General features: G+C 44.5%; 1 protein-coding gene across 1 annotated transcript in view; it reads right to left on the reverse strand.

Moving 5' to 3' along the window:
• Positions 1–19490, reverse strand: part of ace (angiotensin I converting enzyme (peptidyl-dipeptidase A) 1) — a 141046-nt gene that overhangs the window by 70209 nt on the left and 51347 nt on the right. Inside the window, exons 3-10 of the mRNA XM_080213541.1 lie at positions 19198–19285; positions 16073–16216; positions 14596–14787; positions 12974–13071; positions 11895–12067; positions 8852–9075; positions 1873–2017; positions 1678–1776 (exon numbers count right to left, since the gene is read on the reverse strand). Coding sequence (XP_080069667.1) covers positions 1678–1776; positions 1873–2017; positions 8852–9075; positions 11895–12067; positions 12974–13071; positions 14596–14787; positions 16073–16216; positions 19198–19285 — 1163 coding nt within the window. The remainder of the gene's footprint in view (positions 1–1677; positions 1777–1872; positions 2018–8851; positions 9076–11894; positions 12068–12973; positions 13072–14595; positions 14788–16072; positions 16217–19197; positions 19286–19490) is intronic.

Genomic DNA, 19490 nt, shown 5'->3' on the forward strand with positions numbered 1-19490 from the left:
CGCTGCTGTTCTATGCCATCTCATTGATTGGGAACTTGGTTTTAGCGAGGTTGGAGATCGAGGAGGGGGAGAAGATGATGTGACCGTCACCAGCCTGCGCTGTTTGCCAAGGTTCGAATCGCTGGGTCACAACTTCCTCCTGCCCTGCCACAGCAGTGTCACTTTAGCCTGGACCTTAGTCCTCAAAGAAGCAGGTCATTAGCCTGCCCTGCACCTCCCTCTCTCCATCAGGCATTTCCCTCCTTCTCTCACTTCCATCTCTCCGTCCCGCTTGCTCTGCCTCCCCAACTCCTGTATCAGGAGTTAAGATTTGGAGCATCGCTAAGTCAGCGTCGCTAACATGCCCCTAGGACAGGGAAAGGATTAAAAATAACACACTGCAAATGGGGTTCTTCTGAAATTTGAAATGAAGATGACACCGCAGTTTGAAAGATAAATGGGCCTTTTGCAAAGAGAATCCTGGGAGGTAGGCTGAAATCTCGCTTTCATGTCCAGTCTGAAAGTCTTGCAATGTGATGGAAGGGTGGGCTGCAGTAATCAAGCACTTGGCAGATGCTGCATACCTGGGAATAGCTAAACATTGACCACACTAGAGTTCCCACCAACCCTCAGTGATCTTGCTGAATGGGGAACTAAGTTCTACCACAAGAGTAGGGCAGGGATGCCATCGGCAGGGGTAACATTCCCAGAAAAACAAACGGTACTTTGTACTCAAGTCATGTATATAATGGCCACTATTTTTCAGCGCACTCTCTATTCTATCAGGTTTATTTGGGCTGGGCATGGAGAGAGGTGCCATAAACACAGTTTCACAAATAGCTATTGACCCCCAAGCTTGGCCTCCTTTTCCCTGGTCGGACAAAACTTCCCACACAAGAAAAGCAGCTTCCTCTCCCTCCAAATCCACCAGGAAGATGACCTTGCCTGCTGCAAGATATCTATAACCCACTGTGGATCTGAAGGCAATGGGAACACAGAAAAGTCAAGTCCCTTTTGATCAACTTCATGGCAAAATGGGCAACTTAATCCATGACCCGCGTTTAATTCACTGCCAACCTACTGTCTAACTACCATCCCACCATCAAAATACTGACATTTTGCCTCCTACACAATTACGTCCTCCCATCCACCTCATTTCCCACTCTCGGGACATAAGAACATAAGAAATAGGAGCAGGAGTAGGCCATCTAGCCCCTCAAGCCTGCCCCGCCATTCAATAAGATCATGGCTGATCTGAAGTGGATCAGTTCCACTTTCCCGCTTTCTCCCCATAACCCTTAATTCCCTTATCTATCAGAAACCTATCTACCTGTGACTTAAATATATTTAGCGAGGTAGCCTCCACCACTTCAACGGGCAGAGAATTCCAGAGATTCACCACCCTTTGAGTGAAGAAGTTCCTCCTCAACTCCGTTCTAAACCGCCCCCCCCTTATCTTGAGGCTGTGCCCTCTAGTCCTGCTATCCTTTCTAAGCGGGAAGAATCTCTCTACCTCTACCCTATCCATCCCCTTCATTATCTTATACGTCTCTATAAGATCCCCCCTCATCCTTCTAAACTCTGACGAGTACAGACGAGTACAGCTTCACTAGGTTCTGCCCTAAGTTCCTGGTGCCTTTGCCAACAGCAAGAATGGAGGAGCTCTGTCTGAAATCCTACTCCGTTGCACAATGTTACCTGATGTAAGGTGTGTTTGCCGGGATGTGGTACTTGGCGCCAGGATCAAAATTGTTTTCGCTTCTTGAAATGGGTGGGCAGATCCCTTGGTATTTGGTCCTGAAAAACAGGGAAACTTCAGAAATTAAATCCAAGGCGAGCCCAAAGACTCGGATCAACCTCTCAGCACGAGCCACTCATTTTGTTTTGCTTTACCTCAGGTACCACCAATCGTGGTTATAGTTATTTGGTGTAATCTGCCCACTGAACACTCCCCAGCGCCACTGGTCAATCAGATATCCAAATGGGAGGAAGGCAATTTTTTGCAAGGCCATTTTCAGGAGATAGTTGATGTCGGTTTCTGAAAAGGAAATAAAGGGATCGCGATAAGTAAAACGGAAGCTGAGTGAGTGATTTCCCCTGCGATTTTCACGTCCCCTAATTTTCTTTCCTTTCCTGAAGGTGCTGACTCTGGGTTCAGCACAGTTCCCCAGCACACCAGCCAGACAGACAGGTAGATCATGCATTGACTTCCGGATGACAGGAGGGATTTTGAGGCTTTAGAGGGGGTTCACTAGGAGACTAATTGGTGCAAGAAAATATATACACAAAAAGAAACTTGAAAAAGCAACTCGTTTATTGTTAGAATGATGCAGGGGGTGGTATAGTGAACTTGTCTTTGGTTACAAAATGATGGGACAAGATATATAACAGTAGATTGTTTCCAGTGGTTGTAGCTGAGGCTGGAGAATATATTTGCCCTCTGTGCTGCAGGAGGAGTAAATTAACCAGAGTTCCTGCCCTAAACACCACTCAGCCACTCTTTGTACTGTACATATGTCTATATATATATATATATATATATAATAACAGAAACATAGAAATATAGAATAGTGCGACACAGTACAGGCCCTTCAGCCCTTGATGTTGTGCCGAGTTACGTTCATGCTATCCCACTCCCTATCATTCTGGATTGCTCCATGTGCCTATCCAATAACTGCTTGAAAGTTCCTAAAGTGTCCGACTCCACTATCACAGCAGGCAGTCTATTCCACACCCCAACCACTCTCTGAGCAAAGAATCTACCACCGACATCCCTCCTATATCTCCCACCATGAACCTTATAGTTATGCTCCCTAGTAACAGCGAATAGTCCCTACATTCATGACTGTTACTCCTGGAAGAGTGGTCCCTTAGTGAGCTGTAAAAGTGCTGCCATGGGACAATCCTTCAGCAAGAGGCAGCAATTCCAGGAGAGGCAAGATGAAAAGTGAGGAAAGGTAAAACAAATCAAGGAATAACAGCTGCCTGACACCAAGTTGAGCTTAGAAAGCCGATCCTGAGTGGTGGAGCAAGCTTTTCTTTCACCTTTCTCACAATCTCAGGCTGACCTAAAGAGCATTTTAGCTAATGAAGTCCTTTTTGAAATGTATGTAGGGTCAGAGGCTAGGAATACTGCGGTGAGTAACTCACCTCCTGACTCCCCAAAACCTATGCATCATCTACAAGGCACGACTCAGGGGTGTGATGGAATACCCTCTGCTTGCCTGAATGGGTTCAGCTCCAACAACACTCAAGAAGCTCAACACCATCCAGGACAAAGTAGCCCACTTGATTAGCACAACATCAATAAACATCCACTCTCCACTACCAATGCTCAGTAGTAGCAGTGTGTACTGTCTACAAGATGCACTGCAGCAATTCACCAAAGATTCTTTAGACAGCACCTTCCAAACCCATGACCACTTCCATCTACAAGGCCAAGAGCAGCAGATACATGGGAACGCCACCGCCTGCAAGCTCCCCTCCAAGCCATTCACCATCCTGACTTGAAGTATTCCGCTGTTCATTTGCAGACGCTGGGTCAAAATCCTGGAATTCCCTCCCTCACGGCACTGTGGGTCAACCCACAGCACAGCGATTCAAGAAGGCAGCTCATCACCACCTTCTCCAGGGCAACTAGGGATGGGCAATAAAATGCTGGCCCAGCCAGCGACGCCTGTGTCCCACAAATGAATAAAAAAAAGCAGTAGCCAGTTTGTGCACAGCAAGCTCCCACAAACAGATATGTGATATTAAGCAGAAAATCCATTTGAATGGTGTGTTTTACATGGTAATTATTGGCTATGTCACCCAGGAGAATCCCTTTGCTCTTGACTAAAAGGGTGGAATCTTTCACGGGCATCTGAATAGGCAAACAGGACATCAGCTTAATGTCTCATCGAAAGGACGACACCCCTGACAGTGCAGCACTCCCTCGGTACGGAGAGCGTCAGCCTGAAGTTTGCGCTGAAGTCTCTGGATTGGGGCTTGAGTCAATAATGTTCAGACTCAGAGCTCCTGGGGAAGTGGGAAAGGAACAGGTTAATTGCAATCGAGTGAGGAGGAAAGGTGTGTGCCAGAGATTTGCTGCAGCTGTCAGGCAGGCAAGTTCAGAGGCAGTGACTGAAGAGCTGTCAACCGATCCAAGGAAATGTTTCCGGGGTCTCGGTTTGAATCCCACCACAGCAGCTGGTGAAATTTGAATTCAATAAAACTCTAGAATTGTGACCAAGTGGGTATTGGGAACTCCGGTAAGAGTGACGGTGAATTGTGGGAGGGTGGGGGCACATTCTCAGCCCTTATTTTCTTCTCAGTCCCTCTGTAGGGTGCCAGAATAGTCACACGACGCTGTGATTTGTGCTGGGGTGTTATATAGATCAGAGGGCTTATATTCCAGTGAGCCACTGAAAAATCAAGGAAGGTGGAAGTCTAAATCCACTCACCCTTATCCTTGCAGCCAGGAAGCCCCAGCGTTAGGCTTTCTAGAAAGGCTGGTTTGATATACTCCTGTTTTACCTACTCTGATTCCAGCACAAGGTTCCATCAGGGAGAACACCCACACTGAATGACCCAGGTCTAAAAATTGAGCAAACTGCTCCACGAGGAGAATGACTGGCTGGTAGGAGTGAGGAAACAGGTGAAAATCTGTGTGAAGAATAAGTAATGATGTGGAGATGCCGGCGTTGGACTGGGGTAAACACAGTAAGAAGTCTGACAGCACCAGGTTAAAGTCCAACAGGTTGATTTGGTAGTAAACACCATTAGCTTTCGGAGCGCTGCCCCTTCGTCTGGTGAGCGGGGAGTTCTGATCATAAACAGGGCATATAAAAGCAGGACAGTACGTGGCATCTCACAACTTGCAACATCTCACTTACTGTCCTGTCTGGAGGCAATACTCTTTAACCTATGCTTCGTGCTATCTCCACTCACATTGTCTGCACCTTTAAGACTTGATTAGGTGTAAAGACTTGCATTCTAATCATTATTCTGTAAACTGTGAGTGCCTTTATATGCCCTGTTTGTGATCAGAAACCCCCACTCACCTGACGAAGGAACAGCGCTCCGAAAGCTAGTGGCGTTTACTACCAAATAAACCTGTTGGACATTAACTTGGTGTTGTGAGACTTCTTACTGTGAAGAATAAGTTACCAAGGGGAAGTTACTGAGCAGCGCACGGGGAGATAAATGGCTGAACTGAGCAAACGAGTCAGGGGACTTGAATTTTATTGATGCGTTGGGGCTGGTTGGATGAAATGTCCTTGCCCTGTTCCTAAACATTGCTTTCCCTTTATCTCATAAATTCTAGCAGTCCTTGAACCTGATAGTGAAGGAACTTTGAGCATCTTTATCAGTGTGCTTCTATTACAGATATAGCTAGTCCTCAAGTTGTTCAATATTATAAATTATAATCTAAAACAGATACCAAATTCAAAATGTAGGAGCTATTCAGTATGAGTTAAATGTCATATTTGTGAGGAATTACGCAAGAGGATGTCAACTATTGCCCAGCGTTATGGTCTAGAAATACAATAATGAAATGTTTGATGCACGACACTATCTTCAACCTCTTAAAATCCAACCTTGGTTTTGCTGAATAATGACCGTTTGTTGCTCTCTTGTCTATTTTCTCCAATTTAATGGTTATTCTGCTTTGAACACTAGTTTTGCGTTACCCCTTTTACGTCCCTCAATAATTTTTAAGAATTGCCTCCATTTTGGTTCATTTCACTGCTGCAGAAAGGCACCCTCCCAATTCCTCTGTGAAAATTACGATTGGGTCAGCTTCCACCACCCCATCGGGCAGCATCTTCCAGATCATAACTGCTCGCCATGTAAAAAAAACTTTCCTCATCTCTCTTGGTAATCCGATCCAAACCAAAGCCAAGAACAAGACACAGAACTTCTCATTATTAAGAAGGTTCAATCTCACAACTGCCTCCCCCCCCCCACTCCGCCCAGTGTCCCGGCTGTCTCCCATTTCAACCTTTTTGCCTAGAATCCCTACAGTGCAGGAGGAGGCCATTCAAGTCTGCACCGACAACAATCCCACACAGGCCCTATCCCCGTAACCACATGTATTTACCCTGTTAGTGCCTCTGAAACTGAGGGACAATTTAGCACGGCCAAACAACCCAACCCGCACATCTTTGGGCTGTGGGAGGAAACCGGGAGCACCCGGAGGAAACCCACGCGGACACGGGGAGAATGTGCAAACTCCACCCAGACAGTGACCCGAGCCGGGAATCGAACCCAGGTCCCTGGCGCTGTGAGGCAGCGGTGTTAACCACTGTGCCGCTCTACTGTCCAACCAAAAAATCAAAACAAAGACAAAAAAAATGTGAGGGGGTGACACCCCCATCTGAGGCACTAATGTGAAAGAAAACGTAACAAATTAAATTAAAAAAAGTCATTCCCATGGGTGATGATGAACCCAGGCTCCATGCCACCCATCTGTAGCCTCAAGCTTATGGTTAGACCACCCAGCTACGGTAGAGGGACAGACAGCTGGGTTGGATAACCTCCCTGTCTGCTATTTATACTATTTTTGAGTGGAAAAAAAATCAATAAATTAAACAAATATCAATACATGGGAAAGGATGACAGCTCCCGATGGGGCATGGAAACTAAAGCAAAACATCAAAGGATATTTAATTAACTAAATCAAAATATCATTTCGGGGCAGGAGGTGGTGATGTACCACAGCCCCCATGGTGCCCACTGATCACGGAAAGCCTGAAGTGTGCTGGTTGACCACACGGGCGGAATTTTCCCAACCCACCACAGGAATCGTATGGACAGGACAAAGTCCGTTGACATCATTTTCCTGTCTTGGGGCAAGCGAGGCCAGAAAATCCTACCCCTCATGTTCCCCCTCCAAGGCCGCTTGGCCATCAACAGAGCCAAAGTAGGGGGGCAAATAATCAGGTCCGATTACCCCCTTGTCCCCTATTTATGTGCTCTTGCTAAACCTTTAAATCTAATGAAGTACTTGAAATCCCTGAGAGGGGTATTGTAAGAAAAAAAACTTTAAAGAAAACTTAGCAAATTAAAATGTCATCTATTATATGCTTTTAAATTGAATAAATGGTCAATAAATTGACCAAGAATGAGAGGGGGGGGTCACAACCCTGGTGGGGCATGGTAACAAAAATCAAATGTCAAAGAAAACTTAACTAATCCAACCAAAATATCATTCGCTGGGGGTGTCACCTGTTTATATGTACTCAAAAACAATTAATCCCATCGCCTGTTTCTTACAAACTCAAGAATGTGACTGACATTAATAAACCTTAACGATATAATCGGTATGGTATTACCAGCTCTGATTCTTTGTTATCTTAAATCAGTCTCCTCTGGTTAATAGCACTCTTGATGTGGAGATGCTGGCGTTGGATTGGGGTAAACACAGTAAGAAGCCTCACAGTCCAGGTTAAAGTCCAATAGGTTTATTTGGTAGCAAAAGCCACTAGCTTTCGGAGCGCTCGCTGCTCCTCCATCAGGCGAGCGGGACTTCAGTTCACAAACAGGGCGGATGAAGACACAAACTCAATTTACAAAATAATGGCTGTAATGTGAGTTTTTACAGGTAATCAAGTCTTAAAGGTACAGACAATGTGAGTGGAGAGAGCGCTAATGACAGGCTAAAGAGATGTGTATTGTCTCCAGACAGAACAGTTAGTGAGGTTTTGCAAGCCCAGGCAAGTCATGGGGATTACAGATAGTGTGACATGAACCCAAGATCCTGGTTGAGACCGTCCTCATGTGTGCAGAACTTGGCTATCAGTCTCTGCTCAGTGACTCTGCGCTGTCGTGTGTTGTGAAGGCCGCCTTGGAGAATGCTTACCCGAAGATCAGAGGTCCGTGATCGCTGAAGTGTTCCCCAACAGGAAGAGAACACTCCTGCCTGGTGATTGTTGAGTGGTGTTCATTCATTGGATGAGGCATTCGGCCTCTGATCTTTGGGTAAGCGTTCTCCAAGGCGGCCTTTACGACACATAACAGCGCAGAGTCGCTGAGCAGAGACTGATAGCCAAGTTCCGCACACATGAGGATGGCCTCAACCGGGATCTTGGGTCCATGTCACACTATCTGTAATCCCCATGACTTGCCTGGGCTTGCAAAATCTCACTAACTGTCCTGTCTGGAGACAATATACATCTCTTTAACCAGTGCTTAACTCTCTCTCCACTCACATTGTCTGTACCTTTAAGGCTTGATTACCTGTAAAGACTCACATTCCAACCATTATTTTGTAAATTGAGTTTGTGTCTTTATCTGCTCTGTTTGTGAACTGAAACCCCACTCACCTGATGAAGGAGCAGCGCTCCAAAAGCTAGTGGCTTTTTCTACCAAATAAACCTGTTGGACTTTAACCTGGTGTTGAGAGACTTCTTACTGTGTAATGACATTCTTGCCAGTTTCTCCTGGCCTGCACTACTTGAGTTGCAAAGCCTTTTGAGAAAGCTATCCAATTAGTCCCACCCGCCTGCTTTTGCCAACATAACGTTACGATTATCGGGCCAGATTCTCTGCCTTCACCACGGCTGGGATTTTCCGGACCTGCTGCAGAAAATGGAGATTTGGCTAATCGCCAAATTCTCCGTTCTCGCTGAGGTGAATTCCAGCCATTGTTTCTCCTCAAGCACGTATCCAATCACACAAATAAATCGGCTTCCACCACCCCTAAAGCTATATCTGTGATGGGAATTCTTCAGCTTTGCCCGCGATACGGATTCTCCAGTCCTGCTGCAACGAATGGAGTTTAGACTAAGTGCCAAAGCCTCCATTCTCACTGGCAGCAGCCGTGGGGCGAACAAGGTCTTGCTAACCTGGCTTATGCCTTATGTTTTGTTCTGGCAAGGAGCCTTCTTACCAGCATCATCCACGACATTTTGCAGTAATCCGATCGTTTTCAAGTGCTTGGGTGTGGATACTGAGAGTGCCATTACATCTCCAATTGCTTCATGGAAGCCTGGGTTGGCCCCGCTCCTAAAGCTGACTGGTTGATCCTTGTACTGAAGATAATATTCCACATGGCCCATTTCATGGTGCACCGTGAAGAGCTGTTCCATAGTGACTGTCGTGCACTGTTTGATTCTGGACAGTCAGATGGAGGGAGACGTATGGTTAAAAAAGCCTCTTAGTCACATCCAGAAAGAAACAATTGTTACCAGAGATCCAGTGAATAACCTCATTAATACCGAGACTAGCATTTATATGGCTTTCACAACCCCAGTATACTTTACATCCAATGAAAAATTTTGAAGCTAGTCATTGTTGTAATGTAGGGATCGCGGGAAGCAACGAGACTCCATAAGGACCAACCAAACAAATATCTGCATATTCTGTTCTGGTGGTGCTGGTTGAGGAGTGAATATTAACTGGGAGAAATTTCCCAGGTCTTCTCCAAATGGCACAGTGGGATATTTTATCTGAGGGCACACAATTAGAACACCTCATTCAAAAGACAGCACTCAGGACAATGGAACATTTCACCGAAATGCCAGCTTGGGTTTTGTGCTCTGTTACCTGCAGTGGGATTGAACTCACAACATTCTAAGGCAGAGACAAAAGTGCCTCCATCTGAGCCTCAGCAGCTTTCCAATAACTTCATCAGTGTTGTATCACATACTGTAGGAGAGGGGGGGGGGAATGTGGTTAAAACTTGACCTCCTCTTGGGAAATAAGAAAGGGCAGATGACAGAAGTGTCAGTGAGGAATCACTTGGGCACCAGTGATGATTAATTTTAAGATAACTATGCAGAATGATATGTCTGGCCCACAAGTTAAAATTCTAAGTTGGGACAATTTTGATGGTATCAGACAGGATTTTCCAAAAGTTGATTGGGGAAGTCTGTTGGCAAACAAAGAGGTAAGTGGGAGGCTTTCAAAATGGTGTTAACCAGGGTTCAGAATAAGCACTTTCCTTTCAGAGATAAGGGGAAGGCTGGTAAAAGTGGTGAACCCTGGATGGCTTGGGATATTGAGGCTCTGGTCAAAAAGAAGAAGGAGGCATATGACATAGATATGACATAGATCAAAAGGACCCCTTGAAAAATATAGAGGGTGTCAGAATAAGAGAGAAAGATAAGAGAGAAATCGGGAGGACAAAGAGCAAAATTGCTTTGGCAGATAAGGCAAAGGAGAATCCAAAGAGCTTCTACAAATATATAAAGGTCAAAATCGTAACAAGGGAAGGATAGGTAGGATCTCTTAGTTGACCTTATTGATCCTTATGTGCGGATCCACAAGAGATGGGTGAGAACCTAAATTAATATTTCTCATCTGTTGAGAAAGGAATGGACGTTAGTGAACTTGGGGAAATAAATAGTGATATCTTGAAGAGTGTACATTTTACAGAGAAGGAGGTGCTGGAAGCCTTAAAGTGCATCAAGGTAGATAAATCACCAGGGCCTGATGAAGTGTATTTCAAGACATCGTGGGATGATAGGGAGGAAATTGCGGATCCCCTAGCAGAGATATTTGAATCATTGACAACCACAAGTGCCTGAAGATTGGAGGGTGGCAAATGTTTTTAAGGCCACACTTGAAATATTATGTATTTAAAGTGTGATATTATGTATTCTGGTCACCCTGTTATAGAAAGGATATTATTAAATTAGAAAGAGTGCAGAAAAGATTTACTAGCGTGCTACCAGGACTTGGTGGTCCGAGTTATAAGGAGGGTCTGGATAGACAGGGATTTTTTCCCCTGGAACGTAGGAGACTTGGGGTGAACTTAGGGGTTTACAAAATAATGAGGAGCATAGATGAGATAGATAGTCAACATCTTTTTCCAATGGTAGGGGAGTCTAAAACTAGAGGGCATAGGTTTAAGGTGAGGAGGGAGAGATACAAAAGAGTCCAGAGGGAAAATTTTTCGTACAGAGGGTTTTGAGTATTTGGAAAGAGCTGCCAGAGTAGACGTGGGTACAATTTTGTCTTTTAAAAAGCATTTAGACAGTTCCATGGGTTTGATTGATGGAGAGGGATATGGGCTAATCATGGGCAATTGGGACTAGCTTAATAATAAAAACTGGGCAACATGGATAAGTTGGGCCGCAGGGCTTGTTTCCGTGCTGTAAACCTCTATGACTCTATAACGACCAAAAATAATACAAGGCCAACTAGAGGGATTACTTCATCTGAAACATCCCATATTCTTAATCATTTTGACCATCTTCACATTGGTTCATGGGATATTGGCATCGTTGGCTGGGCCAGCGTTTATTGTCGAGGGCATTTATGAGTCAACCACATTTCTGTGGGTCTGGAATCACATCGGGAAGGATAACAGATTTCCTTCCCTGATGGACGTGAGTGAACCAGACGGGCTTTACAACAATCGACAATGGTTCCATGCTCATCAGTTATTTTCAGATTTTGTTTTACATTGAAAGGTGCTATTGTTGCGCCGTCTCGCTGGGCCAAATGGCCTATTTCTACACTGCAGGGCTTCTATGAATTCAAAGTTCACCGTCTGCCAAGGGGCAGTTTGAACACAGGTCCCCAGAGCATTACCCTGGGTGCCTGGATTGTTAGTCCAGCAATGATACCAGTACAGCACCTTCTGCCCTGCTACCAGGGGCGGTTCGGTGGCACAGTGGTTAGCACTGCTGCTTCACAGTGCCATGGACTTGGGTTCTATTCCCAGCATGGATCATTGTCTATGCGGAGTTTGCATGTTCTCTCCGTGTCTGTGTATGTTTCCTCCGGGTGCTCCGATTTCCTCCCTCAGTCCAAAAGACGTGCTGGTTAGGGTGCATTGGCCATTGCTAAATTCTCCCTCAGTGTACCCAAACAGGTGCTGGAGTATGGCGACTAGGGCATTTTCACAGTAACTTCACTGCAGTGTTAATGTAAACCTGCTTGTGACACCAGTAAACGAATATTAACTCTAAAAGCTGGGGACCAACCTGAAGTCCTTACGGTTGTAGAAATCCCAAGCGGATGCGTGGCAGACAACCTCCCGGCCGTCCGTGGGCTTCTCCAGCATCGAGTAATCCCAGAATTCCTGTGGCATGGGGATCAGGCCCAGGGAGGTGAAGAAGTGATCCGACTCCCGGAACATGCGAGTGGTATTCCATTTCTGTAAGATATTGGGAGAGGTGAGGTATCCATCGCCAGGACAGCTGCGATGTGCACACAAAGGGGACTGAGAAACTGACAGAACACCTGCCGCCCCCTCACCCGATGCCATTACAAGCCTCATGTCGCACATCGTGAGGGAAATCTCCTCAACATAAACTTTGCCATGTCTAAGTCTTTCAGTTGGTAAAAGCTATGCTATTTCTTTTTGTTATATTCTAACTGTTTTCTTAAACAAAGTTCGTTCTTATAAAAGCATCCTTGTGAACCACTTGAACTATACCTGGAGTGAAATATTTTACGTTCACCCTGACGCCAAAATCAAATGCAAAATTTGAGGTCTAGGCTAACTGCATAAAATACCTTGGAGTTTTTGGTCCATGTCTTAACATATTATAGAGCACTTATCTGATGAGAAATTACTGATAGTGGGATATGATAGCTTCATACATTATTGATAGTGGGGTGTAGTATTTCAATGATTGTATAGATATGGAACACAGCTGCCTACAAATATATGAAAGGCACTGACATATGCTGACTAATGATTGATGGATAAATTGATCAGTACCTGCTATATATTATTATAGATATTATACCTGATTCTGATTTATTACATTTATTAAAGCAATAAAGAGGCTGGTATATTTCATATATCAGCATATCTGTTGTGGTAACATTCATTTAAAAATTCAAAATGTTTTCCTTTAATCTCAGTTATTCTATGCGCTATCAGATTAGGCAAGAAAAATGTTGTTATTGCAGAATATTGCATAAAAGTTTTATTTGTTGTGTAACTACCTTTGTAATATCCCACATTTTTCTACCAGAGGTTCCTAGTTGGAAATTCTAAGTTTCAAGTCCAAACATGGCTAGGATGTGGAACCGCGCAAGATGACCAACTCACCTTTGCAATCATTGTGTCGGTGACATCAATAGTGCCTTTATTTGGGAATGGGATCATCATGTCATAGATGTTGTTCCATCCTTGGGCCCACATATTACCTGTAAAGAGGAGAAAGAGCAAGAATGGATGTATCTGCCTGTGACAACACTGTAAATTTCCATAGCACCTTTGGCACAGTGAAATAACCCATGATGCTTCCACAGGAGAGTAATCAGACTGAATCTAACCCTGAGACAAAGAAGGAGGCATTAGAACAGATGGTTAAATGTTTAGTCAAATAAGTAAGTGTTAAAGTGGGCTCTAAAAGGAGGAGAAAATATTTCTCCTCTAAAATTAGCAGTCTTTTCCCCTGGTTTCTGTGGCTATGACTCATCTTTCATTCCCTCCCCCTGCGGTATAAATATCTCCCATCTTCTATGCCTTTTAGCTTTGACAAAGGGTCATTTGGATTCAACGTCAGCTCTTTTCTCTCCCTACAGATGCTGCCAGACCTGCTGAGATTTTCCAGCATTTTCTCTTTTGGTTGGAGAAAATATTTCTGCTGGTTGAGGAGTAGGGGCCCGCAGTCTAAATATTAGAGCCAGACCTTTCAACACTGAAATTAGGAAAGACTTTATACACAAAAAGTGGGGAAAGTTTGAAACTCTCTTCTGTAAATGGTAATTGATGGTTGGTTTTACATTGAAGATTGACAGAAAGTATTAAGGAATCTGGAGCTTGGTGGCTGGTCAGCCGCAGTTAATGGTGGAACAGGCTCATGTGTCTAAATAGTTCCCTCTTAATGTTCCAAAGCAAGGAAGAGGGAATACCAGATATTAGGACCCGCATTGCTGAAGGTGACAGTGGGAGAAGAAGTGGCAGTTCCATGATCTTCCAGTGCCTTTTCTGAGGCGTTAACGGATACAAAATCTGACAGGAAAAATGTTTTCCCAGCAGCTGGTAGGAGAAATCCGTCAAGAACGACCAAGGCGGCATGGATGAAAGTGGAGATGGATGGCGGTAGTTAGGGAGCTGCCGGAACAGCTTGGATCTGTTGCAGAAAGCACGTCAATCATCTGATAAAGTCTGGGAAGTTAAGTGGCCAGTGGTTGCCAGGAGATAGGTTTCTAACTCTGTACACAGAGTTACAACCGAGATGCCCTATTTGCCACGAGTTCAATTACTCCATGGGTCACAACATGCATTTCATAGAAACCCTACAGTGCAGAAGGAGGCCATTCGGCCCATCAAGTCTGCACTGACCACTATCCCACCCAGGCCCTACCCCCATATATTACCAACTAATCCCTCTAACCTACACATCCCAGGACACTAAGGGGCAATTTCTTAGCTTGGCCAATCAACCTAACCCGCACATCTTTGGACTGTGGAAAGAAACCGGAGTACCCGGAGGAAACCCACGCAGACACGAGGAGAATGTGCAAACTCCACACAGACAGTGACCCCAGCTGGGAATCGAACCCAGGACCCTGGAGCTGTGAAGCAGCAGTGCTAACCACTGTGCTACCGTGCCACCCAATGCCACCAAACACATTCAAGCTAGTATTTAAGTTCAGTATCAATTAATTGTTTTTAATTGTTTCATTTATAAGGAGTGCGAGTTTTCAATTGACAGTAATTACCCAATAAATGTGCAGGAATAGGTCCTTTGAGATTGATGTACTTGGATCCATATCTCTGATACAACTTCCTCCTCACAAAGGCATGAAGATTAAGGTAGAGAGGTTTGATCTGGTTATAGATACTTTCAAGATCTTTTGCAAATGTTGGTGAATTGTACCAGGATCTCCAGTATGCTCCTGTGTCACTAAATCCTGCAAGCGATGATAGTTAGTTGTGGCTACAGGAAGTTTCATATCATTTAACAACAAATTGCATGTAAACTGTACCATTAACTTAAACATTCCAAGGTGATTCACAGGACTGTCAGCAGACAAGCCTCATGAGGAGATAGCTGCACACGATGCAAATGTTTTGTCAGAAGAGGGTGCTACGAGCTTCGAAGGATGACAGAGAGAAATGATGTAGAATGGGATTCTAGGCCTGTTCAACATGTAACTTGGTACAGATTAGTGTTGGACCTTATCAATCAGTAAAAAAGATGGAAAGGATAGAAAGTCTTGGAAATTGAATATAAAGATTGGGAGGCCATGCTTTGGTGAGACCACATCTGGAGTACTCTGTACAGTAATGGTCACCTTATTTAAGGAAAGTGTGTTAGCAGTGCAGAGGAGATTTATTAAGCTAGTAGCTGGATTGTTTTATGATGAAGGGCTGGATTGGCTAGGTTTCTATCAGCTGTATCACCTATTAGAAGAGTAATAGATGACCTGTTTGACACATACAAGATTCTGAGTGGTCTTGGCAGGATGGATACGGAAAGAATGCTTCCTCTTGTGGAAGAATTTAGAACTTGGAATCACTGCTTAAAAATAAGGGATTGCTCACGTAAGACAGAAATGAGGAGGATTTTTTTTTCAGAGGAATCTCTGGATTTCTGTGAATCTCTGTTCCTCAAAAGGTAGTGAAAGCAGAGTGTTTGAATAGCTTTAAGGCAGACCTAGATAGATTCTTGCTTAACAAAGGGGTTTATTTATTTACTAGTGTCACAAGTAGGCTTACATTAACACTGCAATGAAGTTACTGTGTAATCCTCTAGGGAGGGACCCTTGTCCTCCCTGAAACGTAAGCAGAACTGGAATAGCTCTACGGGATTCAATTCCAGATTCACAGCCAAATGACATGGTTAAAATATTTAAATAATTGATCCCTCCAAAAAAAATCCAGAAGTGGGTGTATTGTACGTGTGTTGGAGTTGGGTTTTTGGTTTTAATTGTCCTCTCCCATTACACTCCTCTCCAACATATCCTAGCGTTGGGTGGTTAGAAACCCACTGTTAATGTCAAAAAGATAAGGGCTGAGATTATGCACGCTTCAGAAAATTAATTGAAACACTTAATGCTTTCAGTGAAGAACAGATATTATTATTCCCGGTCTGACAAAAACACAGGGATTTTCAACATTGCTGCCGATCAGTGCCGAGACATCAGCAGCCATACCTGACTGGTACATGGGAATCATTTTGTTAATGTCACTTACCATCAAGTTGAGAGGCTTTATTACTCAATTTTACAAATTCGGTGTACTTGCTTCTCAGTGGATTTCCAGCAGCATCATGCCACCGTTCCCAAGCATACAGCAGCTTCCTGTAACTCCGGGATTTTGCCATTATTTCCACAAGATCTGGAACACCAGAAACAAGCAGTTATATGTCAGAGTCTCTTGACACTGTGCTCATCAAACACTCACAGGACAGACACAGCACAGGCTTAGGTGTAAAGTTTCCTCTACACTATCCCCATAGGTGCAACACAGGGTTAGATACAGAGTAAAGCTCTCCCTACATTGTTTCCATCAGACACTTCCAGGACAGGTACAGTATGGGGTTAGATGCGAAGTAAAGGTCCCTCAACACTGTTTCCATTGAACGCTCCCTAGGCTGGTATAGCACCAGGTTAGATACAGAGTAAAGGTTACTCTGCACTTTCCCCATCAAACATTCCCCGGGCAGGTATCATAAAAATCATAGAATCTAGAGTGCAGAAGGAGGCCATTTGTCCCATCGACACTGCACCGACAATAATCCCACCCAGGTCCTTTCCCCACTACCCCATGTATTTACCCTCCAAATCCCCCTGACACTATAAGGCAAGTCATCAGGCCAATCAATGTAACCAACGTAATCATCTTTGGGCTTTGAAACCGGAGCACCCCGGAGAAAACCCACGCAGACATGAGGAGAATGTGCAAACTTCACACACTCCAGGCAAGTACGGCAGGAGCTTGAAGTAGAAACCCCTGTAATCTGGCCCAACACTGCGTCTTATATCATCTTAAATCAATCATTCTGTAGACACTTCCTCTGCTACCCAAATTACACCGGCTCTTGGAATTTATATGATGTTTTCTATGTTGTCAGATGCTTCAGAATTCTAAACAATAAGAAGGGTTGAATCTGAATCTGGGGGATGGGGAAGAGAAATGGAAAGTTAATGATGGTAAACCCAAGGCACAGTTATACAGGGTGTCTTTGAATCTGGGAAGGAAGTAGCAATGGGGTAGGAAATGGGATCCACAGAATGGCCGTATAAAACACAATAATGACGGAGAGGAGAGAATGAAAGTTCGGGAAAGTCCAGTGTTAGAGGGGCAGATGGAGTGATGAACAAAGTGCTTAAACGTCTTCATGTTTTGCGATTCCTTATTTTTCTCCTCCATTCCCATGTTTCCTCTGTGCCTTCCCACAATGTCTGGAGCAACTGCAGCTGATGCAGATCTGTGGCTTACAATAACTCGAACTCAAAGATTCCTTAAAGGCTGAACTCAATGTCCCTCCACAACAGATGGACATCTAGTTAACATCAGGTTACCTTTAGTGTTGTGATAGTCATACTAGATTGGAGTTCTCAATGTCCCCAAAATTATTTGTCATCCGCTAAGTTGCAGTGTCCAGATTTGTCCTTTTGGAGTGCTGGAGAATGGAGAATGATCATGCGACCCTTGAGTTGAAAGATGTGCAGGTTAGGGTGGATTAGCAGGGTAACTACATGGGGTTACAGGGATAGAGCCTGGGTAAGATGCTCTGTCAGAGAGCTGGTACAGACTTGATGGGCTGAATTGCCTCCTTCTGCACTTCAGAGATTCTATGACTCTTGTGCCAATTTTGGCACAGAAGAGCTTTACTCACCCCATCAAAGGATGAGGGCCTTGAGCTGCAAGGTTTGAGAATCTAGGGTTTGTTCTCCTTGGAGCAAAGGAGATCGAGTGGATATTTGATAGAGAGGTTTAGATAAACTAGACTAAAGTAAATAATTCCAATAAGCTGATCATAAAGGAACTTGGGGGACACAAAATTGAAGATTTGGGTAAAAAATACAGCAGGGATGTGAGGGAGAACAGTTTCTCCTTTGTATCTACTTTCTATCACCAGGCTGATACCGGAGATGAGGGGGTTGGACTATGAGGAGAGATTGAATAGACGGGGTCTGTACTCGTTGGAGTTTAGAAAGCTGAGGGGGGATCTTGTAGAGTCGTATAAGATAATGAAGGGGATGGATAGGGTAGAGGTAGAGAGATTCTTCCCGCTTAGAAAGGATAACAGGACTAGAGGGCACAGCCTCAAAATAAGGGGGGGAGCAGTTTAGATCGGAGTTGAGGAGGAACTTCTTCACTCAAAGGGTGGTGAGTCTCTGGAATTCTCTGCCCATTGAAGTGGTGGAGGCTACCTCGCTGAATATATTTATGTCACGGGTAGATAGGTTTCTGATAGACAAGGGAATTAAGGGTTATGGGGAGAAAGCGGGAAAGTGGAACTGATCCACTTCAGATCAGCCATGATCTTATTGAATGGTGGGGCAGGTTCGAAGGGCTAGATGGCCTACTCCTGCTCCTATTTCTAATGTTCGTATGCCAGTGGTAATGAACTGGAAGTTGCTGCCGTTGAGGGTGCTGGAAGCGGAGATGATCAATGATTTCAAAAGGAAATCGGTTGAGCTGTACACAATACTCCAAACTGAGGAACAGGCCTTTTTAGCAATGGAGAACTCAGCCCGTATCGGCAATCCGTGCTGAAAAGTATTTCTCAGTGCGTTACAGCGAATTCTCACCCCACACTTAGAGCATTTTAAAAATGGAAACACATAAAATGGCTAAAATCGAATGGACAAGATGGAAACAGAAATCAGTGAACATTAGTCTGCACCTGGTGAATATGACATCTTAAGTGTTCGCAATGGGGTGGCACGGTAGCGCAGTGGTTAGCACTGCTGCTTCACAGCTCCAGGGTCCTGGGTTCAATTCCCGGCTCGGGTCACTGTCTGTGTGGAGTTTGCACATTCTCCTCGTGTCTGCGTGGGTTTTCTCCGGGTGCTCCGGTTTCCTCCCACAGTCCAAAGATGTGTGGGTTAGGTTGATTGGCCCGGCAAAGAAATTACCCCTTAGTGTCCAGGGATGCATAGCTTAGAGGGATTAATGGGTAAAATATGTAGGGATATGGGGGTAGGGACTGGGTGGGATTGTGTTCGTTGCAGACTTGATGGGCCGAAGGGCCTCAATCTGCACTGTAGGGTTCTATGACTCTATGATCAAATGGTGAGACTGTTCAGTATCTCTCCTCGCACTGTTCTTTCTTACATTATGCACCCTTTTTGCCCCATGTGACTTACCGGGTTCGAGAGACCAGCACTCTTGTTTGGTCGGACACACCTTAGCAGTGGAGTAAATGTTGTCCATTTCACTGAGGATTGTGTTGTACTGCAAAGAAAGATAGTTGATCAACACTTTCTGACTCACCAGTGAAGGATAATGTACCAGCGACAGGAGGCATAATGGAACCACATATGTCCTGGGTTATCATAGACTGAAAATAGGGACAGTCGGGGAGTGTGAGATTGAGTCTCCACTCTGAAAGCATGTCATATTATGTACTTGATATGGATTCTTTATGTTGCAGTGGTGA

This window comes from Carcharhinus amblyrhynchos, chromosome 27 (genome assembly GCF_965287045.1).
Source record: "Carcharhinus amblyrhynchos chromosome 27, sCarAmb.v2.hapA, whole genome shotgun sequence".
NCBI classification, from domain to species: domain Eukaryota; kingdom Metazoa; phylum Chordata; class Chondrichthyes; order Carcharhiniformes; family Carcharhinidae; genus Carcharhinus; species Carcharhinus amblyrhynchos.